Source organism: Centroberyx gerrardi, chromosome 18, assembly GCF_048128805.1.
Source record: "Centroberyx gerrardi isolate f3 chromosome 18, fCenGer3.hap1.cur.20231027, whole genome shotgun sequence".
Classification (NCBI taxonomy): Eukaryota; Metazoa; Chordata; class Actinopteri; order Beryciformes; family Berycidae; genus Centroberyx; species Centroberyx gerrardi.
In genome coordinates, this window is record NC_136014.1 from 13,186,148 (window position 1) to 13,206,258 (window position 20,111).

The 20,111-nt window shown below is 41.7% G+C and overlaps 2 protein-coding genes across 3 annotated transcripts; both read right to left on the reverse strand.

Moving 5' to 3' along the window:
• Positions 1 to 582: 582 nt before the first annotated feature.
• Positions 583 to 10,800, reverse strand: chrna2b (cholinergic receptor, nicotinic, alpha 2b (neuronal)). Its single transcript, XM_071916418.2, has 6 exons — positions 10,084 to 10,800; positions 5,696 to 5,847; positions 4,723 to 4,767; positions 4,259 to 4,368; positions 1,940 to 3,107; positions 583 to 1,160 (listed from the first exon to the last, which is right to left on the reverse strand). Exons 1-6 carry the CDS (start codon positions 10,148 to 10,150, stop codon positions 1,035 to 1,037), a joined length of 1,668 nt encoding a protein of 555 aa, XP_071772519.1. The 5' UTR covers positions 10,151 to 10,800; the 3' UTR covers positions 583 to 1,034.
• Positions 10,801 to 11,981: 1,181 nt separating this feature from the next.
• LOC139925180 (uncharacterized) lies at positions 11,982 to 19,686 on the reverse strand. Of its 2 annotated transcripts, none has more exons than XM_071916439.2 (3): positions 19,496 to 19,686; positions 13,843 to 14,396; positions 11,982 to 13,041 (listed from the first exon to the last, which is right to left on the reverse strand). In XM_071916439.2, the coding sequence occupies exons 2-3, from the start codon at positions 14,388 to 14,390 to the stop codon at positions 12,903 to 12,905; spliced, it is 687 nt and encodes a 228-aa protein (XP_071772540.2). In that variant the 5' UTR covers positions 14,391 to 14,396; positions 19,496 to 19,686; the 3' UTR covers positions 11,982 to 12,902. The 2 variants fall into 2 exon arrangements, with proteins under 2 accessions (XP_071772540.2, XP_071772541.2); XM_071916440.2 differs by lacking the exon at positions 19,496 to 19,686 and adding an exon at positions 19,402 to 19,456.
• Between the last annotated feature and the right edge of the window lie 425 nt (positions 19,687 to 20,111).

Sequence of the window (20,111 nt, forward strand, 5' to 3'; positions counted from 1 at the left end):
CATGTCAAAAGCAGGAGGGAAGGAAAATAATGAATTATGCAGGTGGAAAACATAAAAGGGCTACAGAAAGTAGCGCAGAAGGTTGTTATTATAATTAATTTGACAATGACATTGGTGAAACACTGAGTAGTAGTTGTGATTAATGTTGACAAACCACTACGCTTACAGCAATGTTTGAAAAATGATTAGCATTGTGTGTGACAAATTCTGGAAAAATATTTTCTGAACATATGTACATGGTAGAAATAGAAATATTATGTCAGTACACCAAAGTTCAGCTCATCTCAGAAGACTTGGCCGTTCTCTACTCTGATTCGCTGTCACTTATCAAAGGCCACTTTTGCATATCAAGATGACATTAACAACTAATGTCATGATGAGGTGTCTCTTCTACCAGGTGAGCAGAGGGATGTGGGAACATGAATAATAGCATTTGTCTTATGACAAAACTTGACTTTCATGAAAGGGTATTTAGGATGAGACAGCTGCGATGTGAGACTGAAATGCTAAAATGGCATTTTCACACCACTCAACAAATGTCATATGGACAGGCTTTTCAAGGGTTTTCTTCATGGTATTTATTACATAGTATATGGTCATTCAAAAATATGATTAATCACAGCAGCATTGCCCGAGAAAGAGGCTTACAAAATGCAAATGCTTTCCAACCCAAGTGTGTTTTCCAGTGTTATACAGGTTCCCAGCACAGCATGCCACAGTTGGTCAAAATCTAGTGTAGTTGCGAAACCTCTATGATAAAAGGCATGACATTTTAGGTGAAATGCAGTCACTTCACTCATCAGAGCTTTTCCATCAGAAGCAAAACTGTCATCTTCTCATTACTCATATGTTAGCTAATCATTTCCACCATATTTGTTTTTTAGTCTTATGCAAACTTTGGTCACATTCCCAGTCTTGAAGAATAGTCTGACTACATTTTGAAGTAGTTTGGTGGTAGTTAAACTACATTCAGGTCGTGTTGGTTATGTTTTAGTCAAGTTTTTTTTTTTTTTCCTTCTTGACACTTCCAAGTTCTAGATCATGCCAGCTAGCCAAGGAGGTAGGAAGAGGCCAATGGTACCAAGCAGGCACACAATAATGAACATCCACAGGAAGATGCGGTCAATCACCATGGCAACATACTTCCAGTCTTCTTTCACCTGTGTCGAGTGGAGAGAGAGAGACAGAGAGATGAAAACATGAACAAGAAATTCCTTGTTTAGCATCTAGAAGTGAGTCTTTGTTTGTCTGTATCTAATTCACTCTAGCCTGGCTGACATGAGTATGTAACTGACAGAGAGGAAAACAGAGCTGTCAGCCAGATTCATAGATTCATTTTGTAGACTAAATAATATTATTTGATGTTAACTGTTAGAATCAGAATCACTGAAATTGCTAAGTTCAGTAACTGTGCAGGAGTTTGTCCTGGTGACATTCATGCAAGCATATTTACAACCTAGTAAATAGAGTAAAAAGAGTTTCACAGTACATACTGGACTTACAGGACCTCATACACACTGGACAGGACCATCTACATATCACTCTATGTATTTTCACTATTGGGTGAAAACTTTGTATGTCCTGAATGTAAATTTTTCAGCACCAAGGGTCATAGAATTTCCCTTAGAGGAACTTGTAATCCTCCAATTGAAGTTAAAACATGAAAATCGACAACATTGGAGTTGGAGGTTTTCACGTGATACAGCTATATGTTCAAGCAGTGTGGCATACAGTATGGTTGTAAATGTAGAGGGAAGTGTGATGAGTAACCAATGGTGAATTTGTCCAGGTTACCATGAGGAAGTTGTAATTAATAGAATAAGATGGACAAAATAAATCATGAACACTGGTGGGCCAACATTCATGTGACCTGTGCTACAAGTGGCACTCTGCCATTGGTGTCAGGTAACTTTCTGTATTGTGTTTCACTGATACTCACACTAAAGTCAGCGTCCTCGGCCCTCAGGTGGTCTGCGATGTAGTGCACTCCTTCTAGAGCGCGGATGACACTTGGTGAAAGAAGGAACGACGAGTCTGACACTGTGTTGTCAACTTTAGCTGGCCGCTGCGTGGGATTGACTCTGCCTCCTGTCAACTGCCTGTTCGTCCCTCCGCTCCCCTCCTGGCGATTCTGGCTGTTCTGCAGGTTCTTCTGCTGCGATGGAGGAGTCGAACCCGGAGGTCTGGGCGAAGGAGGGCGGAAGGAGAAATATGACGTCAGCGTTCCCAGCTCCAAGTCCTCGTAACAGCGTCTCTCGGGGTCTTCCGCCGTGTTCCCGTCTCTCAGCCAGTTGGCCGAGGTGCTGAGGCAGTTGCCTGGTTGGTGTCCGGCCGTCCGGCCGTGCCGCCGCTCCACCGCCGCCTCCTGCTGCAGCAGCAGCAACCTGCGGCGCCGGCCGTCGGGCGCGGGCCGCCGCATGAAGAGCCAGCGCGGGATCAGGTCCAGGAACACCGAGTGGACCCAGCGGGGCATCTTGTGGGTGCCGGGAGATCGGTGGTGCACGTTGAGCACGAAGACGGTGATGACGATGGAGAGGGTGACGAAAATCATGGTGAAGAGTAGGTACTCGCCGATGAGCGGGATGACGAGGGACGTGGACGGGATGATCTCGGTGATGAGGAGGAGGAACACGGTGAGGGACAGCAGCACGGAGATGCACAGGGTGATCTTCTCGCCGCAGTCTGAGGGCAAGTAGAACACCAGGACAGTCAGGCAGGAGATCAGCAAACAGGGGATGATGAGGTTGATGGTGTAAAACAGCGGGAGCCTCCGGATGATGAAGAAGTAGGTGATGTCCGGGTAGATCTCGTGGCAGCAGTCGTATTTCTTCGTGTTGTACGTGCCCACGGCGTTGATGATCGCCCACTCGCCGCTCTCCCAGTAGTTGTTGAGGTCCACGGTGTTCTCAATGCGCTCCAGGTCGATCTTGGCCTTGTCGTAGGTCCAGGACCCAAACTTCATTTTGCAGTTCTGCTGATCGAAGGGGAAGAAGGTGACGTCGATGCTGCAGGAGCTCTTGTAGATGGCAGGAGGGACCCAGCGCACTTTGCCGTTGTGGAATAGGTGAGCTTTTGTCATGTGAGTGACGGCAAATTCACCGTCAGCGCTGGAAAAGCAGGAGTTGTCCTATGAATCATGGTGACTTATGAAACCTCAGTGTTAAATATCTGAGACCAAAGGCAGTTTCAGATAAAAAAAAGACTCTAGCAGATAATCAATCATGTTTTGGTTATGGAATTCTGTTAAGTGTATAGAAGATAATCAATCATATTATGAATAATGAAATTATGCTGTAATGTGAATCATCATCTATAAAAGCCACATCTCAGTTTTTTCTTTCAGTTTTACTCAAGAAATACTATTCATTTTTACTGAGAAAAATATCCGTTTTTTTTTGTCATTTTATAAACCATGCAGTGAAAAAGAGTTATGATTTCCCATGAATAATCTCCTCCAGTAATCTCCTCTATGGCGGACTTTAATTTTTCTCTCCAAACTGAAGCAGAGCAAAACCCCATTCATCGCTTTAACGGTGATAATAGCTGCTGCCGAGGACATAATGATGCGTCCTTATCATCGCATCTGTCTCACACCTTTTTAATTTCACTTACAGATTGTGATTACACAGGCTCGATGGAGCGGAACTACATCATCAAACTTCTCGGTTTAATCTTTATGAAATTAATTTAGGAGAAGGGAGAAGTTTCTCAGAAGTTGTGGATTTCACTCAAGATTTCACAAGAAAGCAACACACATCTGGAGATCATCCTTTTGAATAAATAAACTGCACCAACAGCTCCTGACAGCAGCAAAACCATTTGCTTTTGAGATGTGCTATACAAATAAAGCTAAATATAGCTCACATTTCGAGACAGGAACAGTAACTGTAAACATAACAACAGAATTTGACCTAATGTTGATTTAAAGCTTTGATAAAATGTAATCACAGGACAAGAGGAGAATATAGAGTTGGGACGTCCACTAGATGGCGCCATCCTCATATCTATACAGTCAACAGGCTTCAATTTGAACCGTAATTTACCAGAGTATGAGGACAAACAGTGAGAAGCTTGAGAGGATTGACATTTTCTGACTGTAGCTGTGAGTCTTTTCTCTTATCTGCTTGTGCAGCTCTGTTACAACCATCCACTTTAGTTTGTTACGAAGATAACAGGCTTAGGATTTCCCTCACATTTCTACCAACTTTTCACTACAATGGACAGAAATGGACTGTTTGGTTATGTTACTGTCACTCACTTGTTATAGAGGACGATGTCGGGCACCCATATGAGCTCTGACGGCACTCTAATGGAAGTCACATTGTCATAGTCAGACGGGCTCCAGCGAAGCTTGTAATCGTTCCACTCCTGAGGAAACACGGACAATACAGGTGTCTTTTGGTTATAACTCTTTATTTGATAATGTCATATGAGCCATTAGATTCTGATAGAATAGAAACTTTGTCAAATGAATATGTCAGAGGTAACTTTTTCTATTTGTAACATTTTATATTGTCATATACTCTCCCAGAGAAAAAACTTTTTTTTTCTTGTCAGTTCACACTTCATTGGATATGAGTTGGATTAATAAAAAATAAATAAAATTCAATACCATAACACAATATTTCATCATCATCATCATCATAATCAATATTAATTAAATAATGAATGAATGAATAGTTAATAATAACCTTTTGACACCATAACACCATTTTTTCTTACCTGTTTAAGCCACACATTGGTTGTCATCATTTGGTTCTTCTCGTCCTGTGAGAGAGAGAGAGAGAGAGAGAGAGAGAGAGAGAGAGAGAGAGAGAGAGAGAGAGTGAGAGTGAGAGGGAGAGAGAGAGAGAGAGAGGTAGGACTGTGAACTCTGGGTTTAGCCCAGAAGAATACATATGCAGGAGGTTCTTGGAGGTTTGTCAAGGCAGCTCCAAATATAGCCAGCAGCAACTTTACTTCAATATCTTGATGGATGTGAGACACTCTGTAGCAGTTGCTGCTTTGACAGGGCAGAGGGCGCATAATCTAGTTTTCCTAAGTTTGTTTTTGCTGCTGTATGTAAAAATGCCAAAATATATATCGTTGCATCCCTCAGAGAGCGTCAACCTTACAGAGTAAAGAGAGCTAAGATGTGTTTAGGTGCAGCGGCTCAAATGATGCCTCAAGTTCTGCAAAGCATAAAAGTGTAAGTGAGGAAGGAGGAGTATTAATCCCCTAGATTGCTCTATCTTACAGAGGATCTAGGACTACCCTACTTTACCTTAAAACCTTGAAATGCCTTCTACTCGGTGATATTGATTGGTTTTGCAGTACATCAATAATGTAACCTTGAAACTTGTATTACTTTCTTCACATCTGAATCAAAGATATAATAAGGAAAAAAATAATATATAAAAAATATGTGTATTACTTCTGTGGAGGATCGTTCAACTGAAACAGACACAAGCTATTTATATTGAAGAGAAACAGAGAGAGAGAGAGGGACAGAGATGACAAAAGCCTATAATGTATGTAGAAGCCTTTGATTATGAAAGTTTTTGGAGAATTAGATTCACTGTGTAAATTATTTAACAACACAGCCATTCCACTTGTGTCAAACTAAAAGCAGCAGTTATCCCCAGCATCAAAAAGGAACATGTGGTGTATTAAACCATTCAATCTGCTGCATACAGTCCATTATGTGAACACTCACCACATCAATGAGCTGCGCTATGGAGAGTCCGAACTTGACGATGACCACGTCGGTGATGTTGGGCACAGGCCTGGACCACTTATTGTAACCGATGAACAGCCTCTTGAAAAGCTCGTCCTCGGCATGCGAGTGGGTCTTCTCATGGCAAAGAACTGTGGATGCATTGTTTTTTTTTTAATTAAAACAATATTTTTCTCCCTTTTCGCTGTTAAAACATTTATAGAAAAGCACTATAATAAGAAAGAATAATGGAATTTATAAGCTGGTTGTGTTTATTCAAGATCCAACAGAAGAAATCGCATAGATTTGATCAAATCCCATAAACATCAGAGTTTTTCTACATTCAATTGTGCAAGTAACTTATCCATAAAACATTTTCCTCGAAACTAATTGGAGTAAGTAATCCATTTTTTTTTTTTTTTTAAATCTCAACCAGCCAATATGACACAGTTAGTGAAAAAAGTAATTAATGTTAGAACAAATGTCCTCTGGTATTTTGACACTGAGGTCATTTGAGTTATGTTTCTCTTTTGCCGGCCATCAGCAATTAAAATTGGATGATGCAAAATGAAAAGAGTGTGGTAGAGGGTGGCTGAGGGCATGTGGAAAAATTCAGCATAAATTGAGTAATATAGAAGAGGAAAGGAGAGAAGTAGGGAACTTGTACAATGTAGGTAGGGATCATATCTGTTCTCTCATCCCTGCATCCCTTTAATCCTTACTTAACACACTACAGCACATCAAGCTAGTATGATACTGTGGGTATTAGGGCTGAGGGAGATTGTTGTGAACATCCCATCTAGGCACAGTCTACGCATCTAAGACCTTTCTTAGAAAAGTCTCATACAGCTTTTCAACATCTCAGCAAATCCTTTGATCTTTTGATCTTAGCTCCCCATGCGGATACTAAAATCTCACAAGGTGAGAAGGCGGAGACGGAAAGTATCTCTGAGCCCTTGGCGGCCTCTCCACTTGTGCTGTAATTTCCACAGTCCTCTCTTTATCTCTGAGGTGTCATTATGTATGTGTGGCGTTTGACCGCTTCACACTGAGAGGTGGCTTAATCAAATTGACTTTGAGTTAGCAGTCTAGACAGATTTTTGTACAAGCTCACCGGCTGACTGTATATTATTGTTGCGCGAAATGAATAGAACGGAAATAGACAGGAATCCCTTCTCTTGGGGATTACCGTTTTCCCCCTCGTCAATGTAATCAGGTTCAATTACACACATCATTAGTTGCTTTTGCTAAGTGGAGGTGAGCTAATCCCTCAGAAGTGAAGGGTGTTTGTTGTTGAGCTGCCACAACTGTCTGTCACTCTGAGTTACAACTGAGGTGAAAAACAATTAACTGACATCTTTCATTTGAAGCAGACAGTGACAGTGTGTGTTCGCATGTGTGTGTGTGTGGGCCTTTTAATTAGTCATTTAACCTTTAGTCATAATGTTAAGTAGTCATATTCCTGATAATGTTTGAAATTTCTAGATTGTTTAGGCAAATTAATATCCAGATGGAGAACTGTCAGCGAACATCAACTTTTACTGAAAAGGGCAACACCTTGCATCTGCTTCTGTCTTTTAAATGTATTGAAAGAAATATGGAGGTTAAGATTTAGGCCTTGCGCTAAAGCCAAACCTCAATCAATAGAAATCTATTCAGATGCCATTGAGGATCCACGCCATTAACACCCACTCCCTCTGGAGCTCTGCTTGATAGCGTAAGGGTATAGTGCAGCCCAATGAGGTGTGCCACCATCAAGGACCCTGAAAGGAGACCTTGGACCGCCTGCATCTGGCAGCAGTCATGCTCGCCTAGCCAAGGCCACGCCATTACCTGACCATGGGCGAGTCGTAGTCCTGAAGACCGCACTGACAAGTCTTTATAAGCCATAAATGTAGGACAGCCCAGTGGAGGACAACCAGATGAGGAGCTTAAAATGTGATGCTGTACCGTTCAAAACTGCTAACCTGAGGGATGCATGCAAATCTATTTTCGTGATTTATTGTCCGTGCTAATTCTCTGGCTGAGGGACTTTATATGAAGATATGTTACATTTCCCACAAACATTCCTAAAGATAAGATCTGTAGATATACACTACCAGCCAAAAGTTTGGACACATCACATTTTTCTTTATTTTTACTATTTTCCACATTTTAGAATAATTTTTGACTGGTAGTGTAAGGTCTAGTGAAATTCATTGGATAGAGAAAATGTTTTGGTGATAGCTGGTAGATAAGATGCATTAGATCAGGTAAACATTATGTGGCTTCACAGTTAATTTGCCTAATGTACAGTGGCTTCTCGTCTTCTTCCATCATGGACACATTTCATTCTGGCAAACAAGCGTGCACCAGAGACTTCAGCTATCTCCACTCCTGACAGTCAGGATGGTGTGTGTTCATCTGTCCCCCCGTCTGGGATGGACCAGATGCGGGGCTTGGAAAAAAAGACTCTCAAGCGCCACAGATCAAAGCCTCCTGCCAGCAGAGACCTGAAATGAGATGACACCTCCTACATCCAGCACTGGGCCTTGGCTCTTGGACCCAGGCCAAAGCCCTTGGCGAGGCGTATGAAACATTGACCAGTTTGGATGATCGAGTCAGCAACTTCTCAGGCCAGGGGCGCTCTCGCTAAAATTGGGCTGTCGAGTACTTAAAAGTTCACAAGACACAACATGCAACAATTTTCCTTGAGTTGACTAAAATTGCGCGATCCAAGTCAGAAAACATAAATGAAATCTCTTAGTGCCATATAATGTGAAGTGCACAAGCAAGTGAGCAAGAGCCAGCGCTGTCGACTGCTGCAGTAGATAGAAACTGAGGGGGAGGACATGGGAGTCGCTGGAATCGACTCCTATACATTAAACCATAGAACCTACATTTGAGATAACTGTGTATGCAGGCTTAAGGCTTAAGGCTTCTCTCACATATTTCACAAGTAACTTTCTCATCTTTAAGAATAAAAAATCAGTGGAGGCAGCCATAGTATACACACAGGTAGTCTCTCCCGACAGACCAGAGAGTGAGTTCTAGTCATGCAAAGCAAAGCCTGCTGCCTTTTACAGTAAAGGTAAAGAATCATACATTCATGTTAAGCCTGCTGAATGATCAAATGGTATGGATCTTGACCAAATAGCTATTTTATGCACACAGACAAAAAAAAAAAAATATTGGTTGGAGTGAAATTGTTCAGTTTCAACTCCCACAATCATTGGCTGAGAGCCAACTCAGACTCTTCAGCTTGTTGGAGTCGGGGAATCCAGTCTTTTGGGGTCGACCCTCCACCACTACTGGAAAGGAGGAGACGCACACAGCAGCCATACGCAAACTACCCATTAACTGTTTTCTCTCTTTCCTACTGAAGCTGTCATATTTCCTCTATTCTGATAATAAATACGGCTTCTCTCGTCACATACTTTGTCATTTTTGAGAAACAAACCCATGACCATTAAAATGCATACAACAACAACAACAAAATACTAACTGGCTAAAGCTGATTTCATGTTGTGCCGTAAGTATATATTCCCCACACTGTTTTTGGAGAGTTCACAGTACAAGTACACAGATTATCTTTGGCATTTTCCTAACAAAGGAGACAAAAACTATCAAAATGTTACCGGATGCTAACGTTAAGAGCTTTAACAGCAGGCAGCCCACTCACCTTTAGTATTTTGCCCACACTTGCATTATGTTATTTTCACTAAAACGCAGAATAAGTGATCACAAACTGGGCTGGAAGTGAAAGAAAGTGGGCTTCCTAACTTTACTGGCAATGGAAAGAACAACCTTCCCTTCCCCTCTCTTCCGGGTTGGCCTCCATTTCTACCTGTCAGACTGCTGCTCGAGGAGGAAACTGGTGAACGGCGGGAAAATGTATCACATTTGCCAAGGTGTGACTGTGACAACAAACACACCGACAGCAGAGACAGAGGTGAGCGGTGTTGTAATCAGATAGACTGTGCAGGAGAGGCGACGGTTTATCTGAATGTGAGAAGAAGAGGATTGTGGGGAATTGTGTGAAAACCTGCAGCTACGGTGTGAAGATTCATAGAGTGCAATTTTACAGCTTTTAATTCATTTTATTAATTAGATCCTCCTCAATAAAGCATGTATATTTTTTTTTCTTCTAGTAGCTAGGCTATGAAGTTTGATACCACTCGAGCATCCTCACAGTTAGCAAAGTGCGACTTTCCATAAAGCTGATTTAGAGTCAGTAAAAAACGTTTAGTCCTAACAAACACTCGAATTGTGGAAAAGCATTTACGAAATTTTGCTTTTGCAACTACGGCTCCTGCTGTGATACACACGACAACGACGACGACGACACATTGGTGACCCTTTTGTGAAAGGTATGTTGAAGCCACGAGAAAACATGAAGAGGAACTTACTTGCTTGCCATAAGAAAAGCGAGCAGAGGAGAGTCGCCCTCACGGGGAACAGGTGGTCGGACCCCATGTTGAGCACGAGGAGCGTCAACTTCACCGGAGAGCGCGGAGGAGGTTAGTACATCCACTGCCAGAGCGTTATCTTCTTGAACCCGTGATGTGTGAGGAAACTCTGTCATCTTCGCAGCTGGGAGGCATATCAGGACAACTTCACAACTACTGTTAAGATAGCTCCTCTTATATTCGTGGGCGGGGGGTGAGCGTGACGTTATCCTGACTGAATAACTTTGCCGTCTTGCTCCCTGTCGCTCAGCATCGACACATCGGTCACCCTTCCCACTCTCAGCCTGTTTTAGCCTAGATGACCGTGAGTACCAGTCTACCTTTTCTCTCCGGAGAGCTATCCATCACTTGCTGCTCAATCAGGGAGCGGCACTGTAGCCTACTCCCTAGTCTTGTGTATTTGAAAACTTAAAAGCCGGTTAATATTGCTTTCATAAATCTGGTTTTAAGAATTTCACTCACAGGAAAATTGTCCAGACTCTTGAGGCGCGATATCATCCAAACATTTGCGTCTTTTTACGCACGGTGCCAAGAACTTTACGCATCCTTGATAACGTGTAAATCTAAGCATTTGCTGTCCATTCTTAGGTCGGGAGTATTTCTTTTTAGATAATTGCGAGCATCTTCTGGCCGCTCCGGTCCCTTTGTAGCCTACCGTAAAACTCCACCTGCTCCCTTGAGAAGACAGGATACGTCTGAATACTTGTGTCTTGTGTGTGTTACCCATGGATGTGCCTCCTCCCTCTCGCTCTCTCTCTCTCTCTCTATACACACACACACACACACACACACACACACACACACACACACACACACACACACACAAACACACACACAGGGTTCACCGTTTTATTTCTCCATTTCTAAGTGTTCTATTGTGGTGGCAACAGAAAACCAAGGGCTTGCAGGTAGTGGAAATGACACATCAATAATAAAACAAAGAGAACCTGCTCCAACAGAGTAAAGTTTGACGGTCATGTAGTTATTTTGTAGATCATTAAATGAGGAGTGATGCGCAACACAGCTGAACAAATGCCTATCGGTTATTTCTCTGAAAAACAGCTAGAGGGCAGACTAGGTGAATGAATAGGCCCGGTGAAGTTTTAGTTCCAAAAATAACCTTGAAATTAGTAGAAGCTGTGAGGCACAGACAGCAAACAGAGGAAACATGTTTGTGCTTTGAAACAAACAAACAAACAAACAAACAAAAGGCTGGTTTTTCCGTTTGCTGGTATCATTTACTGAATCAAACCTAAAAATATACAATTGTAAATACATAATACACATTTTATGGTTGCAAACATGAAAGCACTCTCTCTCTATCTGGAGCCCTGGCAGGGTTAAAGAGAGAATGTCACATTGAAACTGGACACAGAACTGAGGATGAATTCTCTTTATGAGTTGTTGAGCAGGTAAATCCAGCTGACTCTGCCCATAGGTAGAGTTTTCTCATTCTAACCTTTATACAGGATTGCAATTGGCTAAATCACAGAGGAAAACAGATTCCTTACACTGTTCAGAAAGGTGATGCCAATAAATTTAATTCATTAATCATCACCACATGGTCCATCCTTTACATCCTGATGAGAGCCTTTCTGGTCGAAACGTATACATGTTTTTATGAACTACATATTTCTCTATATATCTCTTTTCTAGGGGCATGCATCTAGGGGCATCGGGAGTATTTCTTTTTAGATAATTGCGAGCATCTTCTGGCCGCTCCGGTCCCGTTGTAGCCTACCGTAAAACTCCACCTGCTCCCTTGAGAAGACAGGATACGTCTGAATACTTGTGTCTTGTGTGTGTTACCCATGGATGTGCCTCCTCCCTCTCTCTCTCTCTCTCTCTCTCTCTCTCTCTGCATTTGTGCGTGTGTGCTTGTGTGTGTTCCAGCTTATTTCCTAATAATTGGAATAGTCTGATGTTGGCTGAACTCAGAGAGCAAAAGTGTCAATATAGCTTATACAATATTTTGTCCCTCATCCTCAGGTCATTGCATCGTTTTTCCCAACAAGCAAGTATCCCCTTATTTTGTAACCCCTATAAACAAAGTCCCATTGGCCCTTTAGTGGTATTCATATGGAAGGTCTTCTCCCATAGTTCTTTTTTTTTCACAGGAAAATAGAAATCTCCATTCAAACAGTCATTCTAAGCTTATCCCGGCCTCCATCCTTACCCTGGAAACCAGATGGTCAATCCTTAACTTCCTATGGAGAAAACTAACAAAGCCATTCTGTTTGCTCTCTGAAGGCCAATAGATCATGATCCATAAACACTCAGCTTGGCTCACGCTCGCACCACATACTGTTGCCATGTTTGACTTCACCGATTTCCAGGAATAATGCCTGGATGGAAAATATTATTTAATGGGTTTGTGTATCCTCTTGACTTTCCCTTTTTACAACTATATCAGCGATAGGTGGGGAAATGTTTTCTTTTCCCCACAATTCCCTTTTTTAAGTTCTTTCATGGCTCATGTTATTTGAAGGTATCAACTTTCCTGTCAAAGCTTCCTTTTCTGAGTCCTGTTGATTCCCACAAAATGAGAAGTGTAATGCCAGCTACTTTATTGATGTAATGGCTGGGCTGGACACAAAGTTGCATCTTAGTGCTGCAAAGCACATGGGTAGAGACATACTTAAAATTATAATTGCAGGAGGGTTTATTTTCCTTTGGGTCTCACAACAGATGCCAGACTCATCAAATGCAAGTTAGAGCATGGCACCTGCGATCACTGTGCAACATTTTTCAGCACTTCCTTAGCGATGGATCTTAAGAGCGTCTTTCAGCTGCTTGGTGAATGAAGCATGCAGGGCCTGCGATGAGCTCTCCAGCCTGCCGGCGATGTCTGTTGCTGCACGAAGCATGTCTTCAAAGGCCAGGGACTCTTCTCTGATTCTGTTCAGTAAGACAAAACAGTCCAAGTCAGCAGTGAGCGTGAGGGGAAGGAGAAAGGAACAGACATCGGGAGAGGGGAACGGGCAGATGGAGGGAGAAAGAAGAGCTGAGGACATAACACACGTTAGGTATGTGTCAAAGATTGTTAGGGATGAGGTCAAGAGAGAATTGCAAGAGTCAGCGGGAAACAGCTCTGGGGTTTGTAATAATGATAGGGAATAAAGCATACAGTCAGTAGCTGTCAAACCTGGTTATGGACAGGGTATGATGATAGAGTATGCACAGGAATAGATGGAATGATATATGATACTACAGAAATGAGACAGATTAAAGGATCAGAAAGGGGAGCAGGAGGGGAACAATCCATTTAAACAAAGAGAAGAAATTCAAAGTTTTGTGAAAATAATCGTACATTTTGTTGTGCTGCTAGTAGCCTTTCAAGCCAAGGTTCTACCTGACTTTCCTACATTGCCTTGGAACTAATTAATAAAGACCATGTACTATGTAGGTTCTAATCTGTTGTAAATCAGGAAAAAACTTGGCATCAAAGTGGTGGCCAATTGTCCAATGAAAGGCAAAGCATCTCCTGTCTCTACTATAATGTGAACACATTTTTGCTCACATTTTTGCTGTATCTGTGTTACAGCTATTCATTTGTTTACTTTCTCAGCACACCAACAACCATGTGCTGATCTTATGCTAGCTCACTACCTGTACATGCATTTTAGCCTTTGATTTTTTTCAAGCTCAGCACAAAAATGTTCTTCTTAACTTCTTGAGCAGCTGATTAATTCCACTCACTTCTGCATCCCAGCGAGGGCCTCCAAGACGTCCCCTTCCAGTTGCTTTTCTAGATCCTCGACAGCCTTCTCTACCACGCCTTGGCAGCTGACGTGATCCTCCCTGATGCCGACGATGTTCTCCTGGATCACATCTGTGTAGCTCTGCTCCCCCAGCTCTGCCCCCACATACTGCACCAAGTTCTCCATCACTGCCTGGTTTCCATGCTGGATGGCCTTCAGATACGCCAGCTCCTCTTTCTGGGCCTTAAGCCTTCGAGCTGAAGCGGTGTTAGTGTTGAAGTGGACCGAGCACTTGTCTGGTTGGGGATCATAGAGCAGCGTAGGTGAGGCTGATGGCAATGGTGAGAATGATAGCGGCGTGATCCAGGCTTGGTTGTTTGTCGTCCTCGCAGGTTCATCACCAACTGCCTGGGAACTGTCATTGGCGGCCATTATAGTGGAGGAAATGTCAAAGCCTGAACCCCAGTCTCCATCCCCACTTTGGCACAGCGTTGGGGTTGCCATGGATACCCAGAGCAAGATGAAGGGCATCCAACAGCGCCACATGGTGACCTGGAAAGAGGAGGAAGTGAGTGACTTTGAATGAACTTGATGTTAACAGATGGAAAAGCTCATTTAGGCCGTGTGGAATGCAATTTTTAGGGTCCTGGTTTAGCATAGACAATGTACAGTACATTCCTTAAGTTGAGGTTCATCCAAATTTGAAACAGCATAATAGCCCGTATCATTAGCTATCCTTACAAAGCAAATCTATAGTAAAACTATGGACATAATGGTCATGGTTCCCTCCCTCAGAATTAACTCTTTCACACAATCTCCTCACTAAAGAAATCTTCATTATCTGATACTGCTAAGATGAAAAAAACGTGAATTTGTGATTGAACATCTTCAGTTTAACTCTTCAGCTTAGCTTTTCACTAAAAATGTATATCACTCTCTACAGCAGAACCTGGTAGCACTGAGAACAGACTAAGTATGGAGCCTCATCTGTTCAGTAGCACCTTTTTAAATAATCAGAGCTTCAGCATTCAGCTCTCTGAGTCATCGGGGATAAACACAGTAAAGTTTGCAGACTTGTGAATCCAAAGAATCACAGGCTGTTCATTCTTAAGTCCAATCTGAAGTAGTTTGAATGGGACTTTGCGTTTGCATCTTTGCATCTTTAGAACGTTCCGTTGCTTAAATCACACAAACACTGTGGATAGGCATTATGTCAGCAGCAGGGTGGCTCGGCGGGCTAAAATGCATTTCATGGGTTCAGATCCGTCTCATGACCTTCACACCTTTATTGCAGGCTATTCCCTGTCAATCTGCCTTTTATCACAGTGTAAAATCCAATTATGTAGAGATGTCTTCAAATGAGTCTTTAATATGCCAATGCCGTTGTGGTGCATAAATGTAATACTGTCACACTGCATACTCCATCAGTTATCATTTTAAATCAATGTATGGTTTGCCGGCTACCATTTCCTTTGCCTGCAACTTATAGTATACACCACTGATACTGACTACAAAATATTTCAGGAGTAGTAGTATTATGTTTTTATTGTATGTTTATATTGCAAGCCCTGCTCACAAACCAAATTTGCCTTTTGGGACAGTCAAGTTGGAATTGAATTGAACTGAACTGAATACATTTTAATTGAATTGAAGAAACCCTAGTTCACCCCTAAATCCCTCAGGATGGCCATGTCCAACATGCTCTTTGCTTGTCGTTTTTTTTCAGTGATTGCCCCCTCACTGCAGGACAGTTAGTACACTGACTCCTTGGAAATCAATGAAGCACTAACAAGCTCTAATTGCTCAAGGACTTTCTTTTACTGCTACAATTCCTTGAGAGTTGAACCCAGCAGTTACAGTCCTCAGACTTAGAGTCCAAACAAAGGTACAAGCCATCACATAAAAATACAAATCTCACCTACACTGAAGAAACAACTAATAGCAAATATGTTTAGAGGCTGGAGACGTAAAAAGAAACTCGCACACAGAGGAGTGAGGCCTATTTGTAGAGTGCAATCTCTCTGGTCCAAGAAAGAATTTTGTTTCTTATGGTGTGAGTTCGATCGAGTGAAACTACACGGAGATGGGAGAGGTCTTGCTTTCATCAATTGCCAAGGCCCACATTACCAGTGATGGATTATACACACCACTGGCTTTGTGTGTACATGTCTAAGAGAAAAGAAATGCAGCGTTATTTTCTGTTACAATGGCTGTGACTTTTGTTAGAATGAAATCTTTATATTCACATTTCTGATTGTGTTTTTTTTTTTTGAGTGAAAATGCAAGCCTCTCCTGCAGAAATGTGGTTGTTTTTTAATGCTGTCTTCGCTGCGTTCCATTGCTAGACTTGTGAAAATATTGCGCAAAGTTGTGACTCAGTGTTGTTGCGTGTGTGTTATGGTTATGAATGCTGTAGAAGTCCACAGACGTAGACAGTCTGTGGTTGTGCCCGGGATTAGCAGATGTATGTGTCGCATCACACAAGTGCTGTAAAAGCTGACGTAGCCCCATGTAGCAGTGTTTGTGTTTTTTTTGGTGATGAGAGGCTTATCTGAGGATCTTTCATAACATCTATTCACCTCTTGAGTCTTGACAACACATGAGGGTACAGAGAGCGAGCTGCTTTTGTTGAATTATTTGCTGAACATGAGGCGGGATTTTATCACAAAGGAGTTTTGTTTTCTCAAAACAAGTGCCCTTCCTCTGTCTGCATTACAGTGCGCAGTCAAACAACAACAGTGTCACTTTATCATTTTGCACATTTCCAAACACGCTCCTTTCCTCAGCATCTGGAAATACATTTGAAACATGAGGCCTAAGAATCTGAGAGCTAGAGGAATCGCAGAGGTTTTTCTGCTGTCAGAGCACATTTGGTTTCAGCTGTAACCCAGTTAGTTTACTTTCTCAGCGGGCTTGAAACTATTTCAACTTCTCATAGCTGAATTGAAATTTTGAATCGGTTGACTCGCACCCATTGCCACGTATCGTTGAGAAACACAAACTAAGAATGAATGCCCAGTCATGTGTGCTATTACAGCGGACACCGTAAAATTGTCTATTTATTTAAAGATGAGCTGCGGTGTGGCCCGAACTCATAAAACACCAACTGTTGGCTGCTCTCTCCCTCTCTGTTTCTAATTACTTTAAATGGTGACCTCACAGATGTTACGAGGGCTGTAGGAACAGTAGTAAACAGAAACCTTCAAACCAACCCAGACTGCAAGCAGACACACACACCGAGCCTGCATAATGTCAGGGTAATAAGTTTGCTCATCCCTTTTGATTGACATGTGCATTGTGCAAGATGGGCTGATATCACCCTCTGGAATGATTCAGATTTAATGAGTCTTTCCCGAGGTGACGCATGTCTTGATGAGAATATGCATTTCCATGCTTATATCTTGGAAAATAAATTGCTTTATCACAGTAAAAATCTCAAACGAATGTGGTTTATTATTTGGATAATTTGAATATTTCATATCTTATTTACTCATGAAAGCTACAGTGCATTCACAAACCGTGTGGTACACGGGAACAGATCGGTATTATGGTAAACCTGCCTGTAACCAGTCAATCTGTGTCCTAGTACACATCACCTATTACAGCATCAGGCCCATACTGTGTGCCTTCAAGTGCACAAATTCTTAGAAAAGTCTAAGAAAGTCTAAATCAAAACTTTGAACTGGCTTTTAACACATTTTGAAAGGGGTCGGCACGATCCAGAACACACCCGCAACTGAATTTAATGTACAGCATCTGTTGAGGTGAGATTAGAAAATGATTGAGATTGATTGAAATTCAATTTCAATAGCTATCAAAAAAGGCGTCTCCATATTCAGTGTTAGAGACATTTATAGTTCCTCCCTTGGAGTACTGCAACACAGAATGAAGACCAAAACATTTTATTATTCTGAACCTTTACTGCACTTCTTTGGACTTTTATAAATCAAAACCTTATGACACAGAGTGACAAAATTTCATGCCAAATGACAGAATATAGCCCAGTGGAAATTTAATGTTCTTCTTCAACGTAACTTTACTGTGTCTGTGTTCAATTACCATCTCAGCAGTAAAAGGCACAAGTCAGAGGACATTTAGTGACATTAACTGTGTCTCTAAAAGCCCCACTAACTAGAAGCACACATGCTCCTCTGTGTATCACAGATTGGCAGGAGCAATTGCCTTTGTCTTTGGAAAATGTCTGCGCATTTTCCACGCTGCCTTGCTATGCTTTAGTTGAAATGGTGTTTGTGTTACACTCTCGATGGCCGGTGGTGACCTTTTTTGGCTTTGCTGGGATGGTTCCGTCATTGTGTAGTGGCTTTTATAGGCTGACTTTTCTTCTGGCTTAAAATAGCAAAGGCTTGCCTGCAGAAGGAACACAGCAGACTGCCACTAGCTCAGAACACAGGAGAAGATTTCACTTCTTGCTCACAATCCTTGAACAACTCCTTATTTAGTGGTTCTTCTGCAGCAAAGGCTTATAGAATGGGTCAGAATGTAGGGTAGGATGTAAGGATGATTGATTGATTGTCAGCTTCCAATAAATACTTGTTTGACAGAGACAATTGTCTTGTCTGTGTCAGAACTAGAGTAATGGAAATAAAAGGTGCTCAGGCCAACTTCTAGTTATGAATTGATTTATTACTGTGAGCAATATAGCTAGAATGCTCAAAGACACTGGACTATGTGATTGGTGGAGGGAATCAGGAATAATATTCCCACATGAATTAATTAATGCATTGAATTAATTTGTATTTATCAACTTTCCAAATTTAATAAATAAAAACCTATTTAAAAACATATATAATAATGTGATATATGCAATATAATAATGTTATGTAAAGTTTAATAAAACTGGTTAAGTGATGTTTAAACAGTGCAGTAATGTGTTTCTGTCATCTTCTGTTGCAGAATTGCACTGTTGTGCTCAATATGGCAATCTCTGGACTCAATGTTAAAAATAGATTTACATTTCATATTGTGCAGGTAATAGTGATGGCCATTCACATTTGGGGTGGTCAAGCCAAAGAGAGCTTACGAGCCTGGTGAAACAACTTTTTGGGGAACTGAAGAAATCTGTCCAGCCTCAGCTGTAATGTGCAGCTTATTGACTTTCATAATCTGCCTCTCGCCCTCCTCTTTAGTTGTGGGTCAGAGATAATCTGAGTGTTTGTCCTGGGCTGCAGCTCAGCCCTGTGCTGTGGCCCATCCTGTCAAAGTCTCAACAGGTGTGCGTCACAGGTGTCACATTACTCAACCCATTCTATGTTGCTATGACAACAAGCACTTTGGCAGTAAAGCAGTAAAGCAGTAAAGCACAAAGAGGCCTAGCAAGTTCAGTGTTGATATAAGTGATAGACAGCCATGTAAACTAGAAACATAGAATGGCAGCATTAATGGTGAGACAGAAAGACAAGAAAAACACACACACATTTATATGATTCTAAAGCAAGCATCCACATCTATAAACAAATTTTACAGCCAGACAATAGTTTAAAGAACTGCACATAATGATTGTAAATGCCATTATAATAAAGCAATAGGACGTTACTACCAATTGAGTACATGATGAGAGATCCTCAGCCTTCAGTCATGCTCAAACTAATGCCAACATTTCAAGGTTTCATAAAACTAAAAAACAAACTTACCTAACTCCAGTAACTTTTCACAGTTAAATTCTGCCACTTCCACTGTTTTTTGCAATCAAGTAAAAAGATTCAAAAGGTTCAGGGCTACCATTCACAAGCACAGAGAGCAAATACTCACTCTGTTTCCTTCATGTCAGAGAAAAAAATGCAGACACACGCACACACAATTAGGGTTTGGCTGGAGAGTGTGGTCGTCTGTGTGCCCCTGTCTGCTGTTGGGAGGGGATGGTAGGGGAGGGGATGTTTATAGAAAAGGCTGAAACTCAATGATTTCTTTCTTTGCAGTGGAAAGAGGGGCTGGCAAAAGGAGGGGTAAAGAGGGGGAGTAATCTAGTTCACATCTGTGTGCTCTGATGGGGGACAGATGAGGTATGAGGGTTCCTTAGTAATGGGGGGAAAACCTTTCTGTGAACATGCCGGACATCCATTTCCTATTTCTAGAAATGGGCCCATAAAAAGCATTTTGAAAGTATGCACTTAGGTAATGTGAAAGGTGAAAACCAGCATAGACCGCTGTTTCCAAGCAGTTACCATAGGCTTCTAAACCAAGCTACTCTTTTCAATATCTATATAAAATCATAGCAGAAAAAATGCTATTTAAGAAAATGACTGTTTT

Bases quoted from the DNA above. Each gene is read 5' to 3' on its own strand.
- LOC139925180 (XM_071916439.2), bottom strand. From the start codon at position 14,390: ATGTGGCGCTGTTGGATGCCCTTCATCTTGCTCTGGGTATCCATGGCA. The intron at 13,042-13,842 runs GTGAGTGGAATT...CTTACTGAACAG, and splicing joins GCCCTCGCTGGGATGCAGAA to AATCAGAGAAGAGTCCCTGG.
- chrna2b (XM_071916418.2), bottom strand. From the start codon at position 10,150: ATGGGGTCCGACCACCTGTTCCCCGTGAGGGCGACTCTCCTCTGCTCG. The intron at 5,848-10,083 runs GTAAGTTCCTCT...ATGCATCCACAG, and splicing joins GCTTTTCTTATGGCAAGCAA to TTCTTTGCCATGAGAAGACC. The intron at 3,108-4,258 runs GTGAGTGACAGT...CTGCTTTTCCAG, and splicing joins GACATCGTCCTCTATAACAA to CGCTGACGGTGAATTTGCCG.